The following is a 12,293-nucleotide window of genomic DNA, read 5'->3' on the forward strand; positions in this document are numbered from 1 at the left end:
ACTACCAGAAATAAATGTAAATATGAGTGAAACACAAATGAACCAGCCAAAAAAAGGCAGGCTTTACATTGAGTTAAAGATGTGTGACATATTACTTTGTAATTTGTTTATTATTTATTTTGGCTTGGATAATATTACTGTTTTCCTACTGTTTGTTTGTTGTCATACAGACATACAGTATATGAAATGCATTATGCCTAATGTGCATACTTGCTCTCATTTGTCCACTGCTGCAGCTAAAGTGCTGTGCTGCTTGACATTTAAAACAAAATAACATGGGGCAGGAAAAATACAAATTTTTAGTATGTTATGTATGAAAAAAGCAGTTGTGATGCAACATGTAGAAATAAGTTAAATGGTACTTTTGCACTCAAAGTTTGGGAACATCAGCTTTCGAGGAGTACTTGAAGGCACCATAGAATCAGCTAGAAAGGATGCGCACTGAGGAAAAAGCGCCACTCCGTGGTAGCTTTATCACTACATTATACAACACAGTAACTACAGTCATCATGCACAGATTTTAAGCTTATTTTTCAAAACTGTAAAAGTAAGTGGACAAGACAAGTTTTAATATACTGTATCCCAAATACAGTGATGGAAAGTAACTAAGTACATTTACAAAATGACTGTACTTAAATACAATTTTGAGGTACTTGAAGTCTACTTTAATTGACTGGCGTAATGTTTAGTACTTTACACTTCTAATCCACTACATTTCAGAAAGAAGTATTGTTATTTTTACGGCACTACATTTATGATAGCTGAAGTAACTTTTCATATTAATTTTTGATATAAAACACTTATGGTAAGTGTATAAAACAGCGTCTAGTTGTGTCTCCATTTCATGTTTCAGATTTTTCCCAGTTGTTTGCGCTCCCGGTGAAGAGACACTCTAAACCTCTCAGTTAGTTTCATTTAAATAACTGAGACCTATTTAACAGTCCTCTGTTGCTTAAATAGAAAAGGGTTGGGCATCAAGCACATTCTTTGTACCACGCAATACTATAGTCCAATATCAATCTGCTTCATCTCTAAACTTGATCATGTATATATTTGATAAACATAAATAAGTAAAATATTTCCCATACTAGTGCGTCACATGTCAAACTTTGAAAAAGAAAATGAAAATGGGGTTAGATAAACAGGAAAAGCTGTTCTCATGCGGCCACCCCCCTTCTTTCCCTCCAGCATCTGACAAAGCGATCGTCAGCCTCTGAGCGGCAGGCTCACCAGGTTGATCCAGAGACTTCCAGCCGCTCTACGGTGCCTCCGCGTCTGCCAGGCCCCACTGTTGACTACAGAGGAGTTTTCACCTCTGGATCTGAATTAAAACATTAACGGTAAAATCGAATGTGCCGTTTTATATTTTGTTCACCTGTGAAGACTGAGATCAAAACGATTATTTTTATATTTTGTTTGCATATTTATTTTCCTGATTGTGGTTGCTAAGAGGCCTGACTGACGTAGCAGGGCGCTAGCGCAACGTTAAGCTAATATGCTAGCATTGTGCGTGGTAATGCTAGCTGCCCGGTTAGTTCACTGTTAAACCCAGATTATTGTTCGTTGTCCAAAACGCACAACACTCTCTGGTGTTTCATGCATTATAGGAATCCCCTTTAGGGTTTTCAGTTATGAAAGGTATCTGATATCAAGTCAGCTACTTGGTTAGCATTACCCTCGGTTAGCCTGTGTTAATAGGCAGCTAAATGTATCGTTGGTTAGCTTGTTGGTAGCGGTAGCGCTTTATCGCTAACCACTTGTCTGTTGATTTGATTTTGCTAATAACAACGCCCGCGTAGGTAACCTTAGAATATGTTAACATTTCTTCCATGTGTATCGTTACCACAGTAGATATTTAATTATTCATTATGTGAACCGTTTATTCCGGGATAACTCACAAGTTGTCAAGTAGTTAGATAGCTGTAGCGTTAGCAATAACCAGACGTAGAATTAGTGTCATCTGTAAATGGTGAGTTTATTTTGTTGGCTAATCAAAGTGTGTACACATGTGTTAATGTAGCTACAACTTACTGTCTTTATTTATTTATTCCAATTGTTGCACTCTACAGATAATGCCCACAATAAAACTACAGAGCTCGGATGGGGAAATCTTCGAGGTGGACGTTGAGATAGCCAAGCAGTCTGTCACCATCAAGACCATGTTAGAAGGTATAACTTTCAAATGATCATAAACTCTCAAGTCCATTGCATTTTCCCCTGCACTAATCTAGGGGTTACATTCTACTTAAATAAATGCACAACATGGTAGATACAGTGCAGACAGATGTGTGACATTCATTGATTCTTTGGCAGATTTGGGAATGGATGATGAAGGAGACGATGACCCAGTTCCCCTCCCTAATGTGAACGCTGCCATCCTCAAGAAGGTACAAAGTACACACACACACACACACCATATCACATCACACATGTTCTCACACACACACACACACACACACACACACACACACGATGACAAACAGTCTATGTCAGACTTGTATGTAAAAAAAGATTTGTTTTGTTGAAGTATTGTTACTGTCAAATTTGCCCACTGAGGGCTCAAACATGTCTAGACATGTTTCCTTCATGTTGAATTGTTAAATTCAGCGTTGTCAATAATGATTTACATTCACAAATGATATGTTCAAATAAAGAAAACTCCTCTATGGTCAACATAAATCTTACAGTAGTAGTTTGGGTGTTTTTTTCCCTTCTTGAGCAAAAAGCATGAGTTAGTGATTGCCATGGGTGTTTTTCATCTGACTTGTACATGAAGGGGAGATGATGCTGCTTTAAGTCAAAAATTCTATAAAAACAGATTGAATTTTGAATCCATGTACTCTGCACTCACATGCCAATCTGTTGGTCTTTTTTATGAGTTTTTGTTGAAGCTGTTTTGAGGTGTTGATTCAACTTCAGTCATTTTTGGAGTGTGTAGTTTGTGGTGCTGATGAAACACACACACACACACACAGCTTTGTTTGAACAAGTTGGACCTAATAAACTGACAACTGAGTGTGTATGTGGCTTGTCAAAACATTGTTGAAATTATTATTATTTTTTTTACTGTTAATCTATCACTCACTGAAACACAAGCTATTTGATTCCTTCTTGGCCTTGCTAAGTTGTTCCTGTCAGTAAACTGACTAATCATGTTTGTGGGAGTAGAGGGATCTGAAGGCCTGTTTCTTTGTCTGTTCAACAAGTTCATGCTTGTATTCCAGACATACAGTTATTTAAATAATAGGGTTTTAAGATTCTAATGCTCTTAATCCATTTGGAGACCTTGAATTTTTGTATCTAACACATTTCTCTAAACCAAAAGAATAAAACAAGCAAGAGAAAGAAGTCGCACAGTGATACTACATGAGAGGAACAATTTTAGTGTGGTATTTAAACCTTTTGTGCACAGTTTTAAACGTAGAGATGAATTATTTATTTACCTTGATTAAAGTTGTTTGTGTTTGCCTGCACACATTTTTTTCCCAGGTGATTCAGTGGTGCACTCATCACAAAGATGACCCTCCTCCTCCTGAGGACGATGAGAACAAGGAGAAGAGGACAGATGACATTCCTGTGTGGGACCAGGAGTTCCTTAAAGTGGACCAAGGCACCTTGTTTGAACTCATTCTGGTAAATACAGTTTGCATTACATTACATTTACATTAGTTTGAGCTACAGTGTATTCAGGAAGTGTTCAGACAGCCTTATGGTAAAATAAAAAAAAAAACAAAAAACATGAGGTTGAAGGAAGAGCACAGTGGATTCTGTAATTCTTAAATGGAATAAGTTTAGAACAATCTAAGTTTGGACTGTACCTGAAGCTGGCTGTCTTGCCAAACTGCGTGATCAAGAGAGAAGGGCCTTGGTAAGAGAGATGACCAAGATCCCGATGGCCACCTTGGCTGAGCTCCAGAGAACCTGTGTAGAGATGAGAGAAACTTCCAGAAGGACAAATAATTGTAAGCGTCATGTGTGGCTTCCTCTGTGCCACCACACAATCTGTATATAGACGGGTGTGTGCCTTTCCAAATCATGTACAATCAATTGAATTTACCACAGGTGGCTCCAATCAAGGTGTAGAAACATGTGATCAAGAGAAATGGGAGGCACCTGAGCTAAATTTTACAGCATAAGTGTCACAGCAAAGGGACTGAATACTTATGTGATACTTCTGTTTTTTCCCTTTTTTTTTAAATAAATTTGAGAACATTTGTAAAATTCTGTTTTCACTTTAATTATGGGGTATTGAGTGCAGATGATGAGGGAATTTTATTTTTTTCAGTTTTAGCATAAGCCTGCGACAACAAAATGTGAAGAAAAAAAAAATCAATGGTTATGAACACTCTGAATGCTCTGTACATGAATTCCCAGGAAGCCGACACTAACCTTAACCATTACATTTGAACAATGTTTCTTAACCAGTACTGTGTGAGAATTCTTTTATATAAAAATGTCAATGTTCATTTCACTCATTCTGTCTGTGATGTGGGTTTAATTTGGCGCAAAAACCTTTCCACATAATGTTCTGTCATCAATCTGTGCAGACACTAAACAGTGTTCTGTTTAATAACATTTTAAATTCAACAAGCCCGAGCGCTCTGTGGAACACAAAGACAAACCAGAACATCTCTACAGTGAGGATATTGCTCGTTTCTGTCTGTTCACTAGTGTTCCAGTTTTGAACCAGAGCTTTTCAAAAATGTTAATCCAGGGTGATTGTAGCAGAATTAGTTTCAGTGGGCGAACAAAAACCCTGCCTTGCTTGAACTTGCTCTTTGGAGCTAACTGATCCCAAGTTATCCCCTTAAGTTGTTGACAGTGAGGAAGCATCAGAAAATCAGGAACTCATGAAACTCCACTGAAATCCTGATTTGATATACTGTGAATCACCTTTACTGTGACATTCTCCTCTGCTTTAGTGCCAGCTTTTGTCATCTACTTGTGCACATTTCTTTTGTGATCCCTCCTTTGCTGCAGTCTGTTTTTTTTTAACTCACTACTGTGGCAAAGTACTGAGTTTTCATTTTGTTAACAGAGATATAAAAGTTGCTTAGCAACAGCTGGGAGATGGGTGGTTTGGGTGACTGCCGCAGAAGAGGCAGGGATTTGAAAGGACTGTTTTTAAGTGGAAAAACAACAGGGAGTTTTCTGTGGGCAACATGTGAAGGAAAATCAGGCAGAACACGTGAAAGGTAACCCAAGCAGAGATTAGGAAATAGGTGTTGCCATAGCTGTGGGCTTCCAGGAAGTGAAACACAAGTCGTGGTGTCTGTCACTTGAATGGATTTAAACAGCACCTCCCCCCCGGCTGTTTGAATCATTCACAGGTGCTTTAGAGGCAGAGGTGCAGGTGCTCCCGTGTCATATGAAAATGAAAATGAATGCAAAGCAATGCCGGTGGCCGTTGAATGGTGTATGTAAAGTTCAAGAGGTTATGACAGGATGTGAGTTCACTGGAACACAGCAGGAGGCGATGTTTTGTTTAGTGATCTCAGTCAAGTGCTGTTTTTGTCTGGTTATCTGTTTTTTTGTTTTTTAAAACATGAAAGCATACAATCCTGGAAGATTAATGTTTCTGCTGTTTACCTCATGGTTTTGTGTGGCAAAGGATGAAAAGATTGTTGTCATGATAACACACTAGAGTTATCATAGTGGCATAAACAGCTGCTCTGCTCAGACTTGGTTTTAATACGTGATCTGGATACTGTAAGTGGATAATGACATCTGATCTACAGGATCTTTCTCATTAGCTCGATTCTGCCCGTGTGTGATTGAATCTGAATATGCAATTATTTGACAGGGCTGCTGTGTCCCAGGTCAAGGGAATGAATATTATGGATGACAACATTCATTTTTGAATATCTTTTCGCAAAGGAAGACTTTCACACTACTGCTACTACTTGTAACTTTTCCTGGGCTTGCTTAACCTTAGCACCTTTCAACTTTCTTCTGATCACAACCTCCTCCTACAGATATGGTCTGACCGATCCAATCGCATTCTGATCACAGTGCATTCTGTGTGCATTTACACCTGCATTAATGTTTTTCCTTAGCTAGGTCTCTTTACTGTGGTGCCTAACGTGAATCCAAAACACAATGCTCTCGGTTGGTTGGTTAATAAACCTGTAAGTGTTGATATTTCCCTTGGAAGTCTAAGGTGTCAGTCCCTCCTTTTATAGCCTTCCTCTCCCTGCCACCTCCCTCTGCTCCTCTTCATCTCACTGTTGTCTTCTCTGTTTAGGCTGCCAACTATTTGGACATCAAAGGCCTGTTAGATGTCACTTGCAAGACGGTGGCCAACATGATCAAAGGCAAAACCCCAGAGGAGATCAGGAAGACTTTCAACATCAAAAATGATTTCACAGAGGAGGAGGAAGCCCAGGTAGTTATTCCATCCATCATCTGTCTGTCAGAAAAGGTCTTATATACTGTACCGGTCAAAAGTATTAGAACACCTGATTTCTTTTCCCTGTTACGGAAATTCAAATGTCTCAGTGTAATTAATAAAGATGAAAAAAACAAATCATGGAATCGTAAATCCTACATTTAATCCACTCAGCAGACAAACACACTAGAGGTGTTCTGTATACAATGGCATTCAAATATTTAGAAAGTTTGTCCCAACGCTATTGCAGAAGTTCACACAAATGTTTTGCACGTGCAGGTTGCTTTGCTTTCACCCTCTGTACAGTTCATGCTAAATCAGCTCCAAGGGGTTCAAGTGGTGTGCTAAAGCTTTTGATCGGCAGTGTAACTCATGAGAACTGGATTGCTTTGGAATGTTGCTCAAGATAAATTTAAAAAAAGGAAAAGAAAAGAAAACATAAATGAAATCAAACCTTTCTAACCTGTGTGAGGAATCACAGCTTTGAGAGTTGACTCTTTCTTGTCGCTCCTCTCGTCCACAGGTACGCAAAGAGAACCAGTGGTGTGAAGAGAAGTAAAGGGGAAGATCCTGCCAACACTACCACACTGAAAAGGATTGTCCCTGCTAACTGGTTGCACTGGCGTTGTTCATACTTGTTAATATTTACATTTAGTATATTTAGAGCCACATGCCCACATCCCCTTTCCTCAATTTCCGTATACCAATAGCATGACCATTTTAACTTGCCTGTGTGGTGTTTATTAATTTAAGTAAAGAAGCTCTTTTCTGTTTCCAAACTCTCATGTTGTGTATTCACATAAAATAAAAAGTCCTGGTTTCATGGCTTTGTACCCTTAAAGATTAGAAGACAGTCCTTTCATATTTCCCCTATTATTAATTGCTATGGTTGTCTTTTTTACTGGACATGTTTGTTTTCTTTTAGGTTAATTGATTAAATAAAATGGCTTTTTTGACAATGGAAATGAAAGGGTGAATATTATTTTTGCCCAGTAAATGCATTTGTTCTGTGAAACCATGTTAAGAGAGGGATGAGGTGTTAAAAGGAAAAGTGAGGTTTGAGGTGGAAAAGATGTTTGTTTTTTTTTCGCTTAATGTCCTCTGGACTTGAAGTACGTGTGTGTCGTCACACAGTGTTGGGTAACTCATTTCTAATTCATGTTGTATTGAATAGGAAACTTCTCAGATAAGCTGGCTTTTTGGATGGTTACACATATACTGAAGGAGTAAATAAAACATATAAAAAGGTTGGTGTCTGTTATTTGTTTTGAAGGTACTAGGGGCTGAGGAGCGAGGCCTTAAACTTATGTCCCATTACAATTATTCTCGAAATAACCTTGTTTTAATTACAGTAAACATGGACAAGTTATTCAAAACACTTTTAATACATCAACCAAAAAAAAAAAACAAGTAATACATCAGAGGCGTCCAAGGCATAAAAAATACAAAAGACATGTTTGAGGTGTTCCCACTACTGACGTGAACGACCTCAAATTAACAAGCTATTTCTAGCACAAGAGCTCTCTCTGCTGGAGGAAAACAGTTTTGCTGTACAAAAGCTCAGCCTACAGTTTGTCCACAGAGTCGTAAGCTGAGTCTGAAGCTTCAAGCAGAACAGTAAATTAAAGCCTTTTTAGTCAAAATGTCTTCTTGTTACATTAAAGTTGGAACATGCACAGATTGAGAACATAAGATATCATTTGAACGCTGCTGCAGTAACACCTGACCAAAAGTAAAACTCTGCACGAGAGGACAAACACAAAATGTATTGCTTTAAGAAATGGTCGAAACTAGAAGTTTTTTTTCTTTTTTTTTTTTAGTCATTTCACTTTTTTTTTTTTTTTTTTTTTTTTTTTTTTTTACATAAAAACATATAAAAGTTTAATTATAATAGGGAATTGCCACATTTATAAAACTTTACAACACAATGCAATATAATAGTACCCATTTGGTCTCAGATTAATTAATGGAGCTGCAAAATGTTCAGTCAAAGGAAAACAGACTTGTCTTCGAGGGTTTCCTCACCAGCAAAAACATTTGACCTTAAAAAAAAACAAAAAACAGATTTATACACAAATACCTCAAATTAGGAGAAAACAGAACAAAAATGTAAGAGTTGATAAAGCAAGAGACTGACAGAGTGAAAGTGCCTAAAAGAAATAATGTAACTGAAAGAGGGAATTCTCTCTCGTGAATCTGAGACTTTCTTTTTTTTAACCTGCTTTAAATCAATTTTTTCTGTCAAAGGAGCTGCACAGGTATTTATCAAAATGTTTGGACAGGTAATGAAACAAACAGTTCACAAAATGGCAGCTACAAGAGTGACTCTGTCCCTCTTCAGAGCTGAGGTTCTGCTGGTCAGGCTGGCTGGCTGTTGGTCTCTGCTCCCCTCTCATGGATTAACGGTTTGGTCTCAGTAATAGTGATGGATGATGGGTAGTATGTCAGTGATAGCTGTAATGGTGATATGTAAAAGAGGCAAAGGCGCTGGCATCTCCTTTGTCACTATGGGCCCCCACATGTGGGGGGAAAACACGTATGTAACAACACTGTGAGTCTTGTGCAACAACCCTCTCTCTCGCATTGATGCCAAGTTAGCTCTTGCTGCTTGACTTCTCTCTGCAGGGTAAATCTGGCCCTTTTTTTAATTAATTTTTTTTTTTTACAGGCCTGTTGATGTGGTTCATTTGATTAAGAGCTCATTTGCAAAACATTTTATGATTGTCATGGAGGTCAAAGCACAGGGTCAGCTGTAAAACAAACAAGCAAAAAAACAGAAAAAGGCGCGAAGGTGCTAACGACTTATTTGTAAAATTACTTCTCAGAGGCACAGCAGTCCTTAAGGTAAAACTAATGACTTTAGCAGAGTTTAACTGCAGCAGATGGAGCCAAACAACCACTTGTTTTAGGCTCCAGATGAATTCTGCCTTCAGCGCAGGACTGCCTCCGAACAACTGGAGTTGTGTGGTCTGGAGCTGGCAGGGTTTCAGTCACCAATTCAGGGGTGGGACCCTCCAGGCCAAGTCTTTGCCTTCTCTTCCAAATGGGACAGGTCAGCGTCATGGGCAAATACTCAGGAGTATTCAGTTGGTCTTGGTCAACTTCCAAATCAATAATTTCAAAGTTCATTACTGAGAAGTCATTCTCATAGGGAGGAGCTGGTATGTTTCTTTTTGTACATATAATAAATAGATTCTTTTTGCATTTTAAAACAGCCTCTTGCATTTGTTTAGATAACGTGTTATATCTCCCAGTGACTGGTGAACCACATGTCTGGTTAACATGATGTCTTTCAGGTTGTCAAGGATTTCCTGAATGCTCGATGAAAGAACTGAACGGGTGAAGGAGGCTTCGAGAAGGACTAAGCCCTGTTGACCTGTTAATGATGTACTCTGGAGAAATCAGCCTCTGAACTAAGACACAGCTAATATCTCAATATGGGCCGGCTGTCACCATGGACTGAAGGATGGCCCCACCGTCCTTCCTACCTCGGTCACTCTCTCTCTTTAAATCTGACAAAAGGTATAGATGAATGTGAAAATGAAGGCAGGTGGAGGAAGGTGATCTTCATGGCTCTGGAGGATGCTGAGCTGAACAGGGTCAGGGATGTGTGCCGACTGGATCACTGAGTCTCTGTTAGCACTTTGAGAGAAAGTCCCGCGGCCTTGGCAGCAGACAGCGCAGTCGTCGAGCTGTGCGTCTGCTTGCCGGACAGTTCCAGGTGTGTGTGGGTGTGTTTGGTCGTTGGAGGCTGCTGGAAGTCACTGCGCTTGCCAGCAGACTGCTCCAGGGGCAAGCGTGTGTGCGAGCGTGTGTGCGTTGGCGGAGACAAGGGAAGGCGTGTTGACGGGGAGGTGGGCGGTGGGGAGCAGCCCGGGGAGTGGGGGCGCTGGCGCTGGTGCTGGTAGAGAGGGTGGCGGGCGGGGGAAGAGGAGGGGGGAGAGTCTATAGCACTTAAATCTGAAGAAGTTGGGCTGGGGCAGCCTCCTCCTTGAAGGTAGCGAATGCACTTCTTTTTCCTCCTAGGAACAGTCAGAGAGAGTTATCTGTGAATAAAGTGTGGATGGTAAATGTCAGCAGGCTTCAGTGAAGATGCATCACTCACACTGAGGTCAATGAACAGATGGACACACACTGCATGGTCATAATGAACAACAGAAAAGTATTAGTGTCACTCCATGTACATCTGTATATGAATGACATGTCTTAAACAGCAAAAATCCATTTTGGAAAATTTATTAAATTCTTGGCTCCTGATTATTTTTTGAAAATATTTATAAGAACGAAGTTAAATGAGTGCACTTCTTTTTATTTTGGAGAGAGAGTCAGGCTAGCTGCTTCCCTCTGCTTACAATGTTTATGCTAAGCTAACTGTCTCCAGGCTCTAGCTCCATAGTTAAAGCAGAGACTAATAATGATATTGATCCTTTCATCAAACTCTCAGCAAGAAGCGAAGGGAATTTATATTTGTGTTGGTTAATGCAACTGTGTAATGATAAACAGTTTATTATTTGAGAGCAGGGAATACCACTCATCCTTCCAATTAATATAATTAATATGCTATACAAGTGTTATTGTTTTTATTTAGCACTATTAGTGACCTCCCGACCACATGGTGTTTCGGACAGTGTCCTGAAACATTATAAGGTCGTATTAATCACCCATGTACACTATCGTCCTGGTCTGCACCAAACTCACTGCATCTGCCTAATATACAGCAGCAGTGAAGTGCTGTGCTTAGTGAGGTGTTATATTCAAAAGCAGACTTGTGTACCACTGAGTGCAGCATCAAAGCAGTTAACAGGATCCCATGATCATTACCAGAATATGATATGAGTCACCAGGTTTAACCGCAAGGAAAGGCGCTAGGCCATATTTAGACAGAGAAAGAGGGAGAGCGGGAGGAAGAGTGCAACAGAAAGTGATTTCTAAATGTTAGAGTTCACCATCAAAAGGCGCCCATTACCACATCGCATGAATGGAGAAAGTTGAAAGCAGATGGGCATGAGAACGCTGTCAAAATGCAAAGCTGCAGGGAGTGTGTATGTGCGTTGAGCTGTGGTGATAAGGATTTGCTCTAACCACATTCACCCCCCTTTGTTCTCTCAAACCGAAACACACACACGCACACACACATGCACACACGCACGCGCGCGCACACACACACTCAGGTTTCCATGACGTGATGGTGGGGAAGACGACGGGGTTGCTACAGTGTTGTTGTGGTAGAAGCGTTTTCTGCAGAACCACACAGATTCCTGACTCCTGCAGTGAAGCCGTCGGCTGTCGTCTACTGTAAATCCTGGTGTGACTAAACCAGAGCAGTATGAGGTGGTGACAGCCCCCCCCTCCCCATCTGATGATTTATATTGTACTGTTACCATGTGTCTGCTTTATTACAGAGAAAGAGAACTGAAATTGTTACAATTTTTGAGAAAAGGGAAAAAAAAACCCCACTTGGATCAGTGTTGTTTGGATGCACAGCACTGGCAGATGAATAAATCCCCTTGCGCTGCCAGGGTGCTTGATCACTAAATTAATACTAATATTTGTAAACCAAGTTTCCTGTTTTACTATTATAACACTAAGTATTTCAAAAATAATACTCCTGCTGACTGAGACAAACCCTGTGCTCACAAACTGGGAAATTCCCAGCTTTATTTTCAAGCAAGTTCCCAGCATCATCTAATTTATTCAACTCAGCACCATTTGCATCTGATCAAGGGCTTTAGCTACAATAACTTAAATGTTAGGGTTGAAATATTTTGTACAAGTTTGGGCATTTACAGCCTGGGTGAAAATTGGTATTAGCTGCTGATGCTTATGTGAGGGACGCTACCCAACAAGATATAAGTTCTATCATTGTAATGGCTTTGTGTCGGATGTTTTTCAAAATCCCACAAGA

The 12,293-nt window shown here is 39.8% G+C and overlaps 2 protein-coding genes across 2 annotated transcripts in view; one reads left to right on the top strand and one right to left on the bottom strand.

Moving 5' to 3' along the window:
* Nucleotides 1-1,181: 1,181 nt before the first annotated feature.
* skp1 (S-phase kinase-associated protein 1) lies at nucleotides 1,182-7,636 on the top strand. Its single transcript, XM_023413084.2, has 6 exons — nucleotides 1,182-1,340; nucleotides 2,070-2,169; nucleotides 2,314-2,387; nucleotides 3,490-3,633; nucleotides 6,245-6,385; nucleotides 6,912-7,636. Exons 2-6 carry the CDS (start codon nucleotides 2,073-2,075, stop codon nucleotides 6,945-6,947), a joined length of 492 nt encoding a protein of 163 aa, XP_023268852.1. The 5' UTR covers nucleotides 1,182-1,340; nucleotides 2,070-2,072; the 3' UTR covers nucleotides 6,948-7,636.
* A 114-nt stretch (nucleotides 7,637-7,750) lies between these two features.
* The window catches only part of tcf7 (transcription factor 7), a 73,089-nt gene continuing 68,546 nt past the window's right edge, over nucleotides 7,751-12,293 (bottom strand). The window contains exon 13 of the mRNA XM_087175810.1: nucleotides 7,751-10,410. Within this exon, the coding sequence (XP_087031936.1) occupies nucleotides 10,011-10,410 (400 nt within the window). The 3' untranslated portion in view covers nucleotides 7,751-10,010. The remainder of the gene's footprint in view (nucleotides 10,411-12,293) is intronic.

Source organism: Seriola lalandi, unplaced genomic scaffold, assembly GCF_002814215.2.
Source record: "Seriola lalandi dorsalis isolate HSWRI2012SDOR001 ecotype SW California unplaced genomic scaffold, Sedor1 jcf7180002054502, whole genome shotgun sequence".
Lineage (NCBI taxonomy): Eukaryota > Metazoa > Chordata > Actinopteri > Carangiformes > Carangidae > Seriola > Seriola lalandi.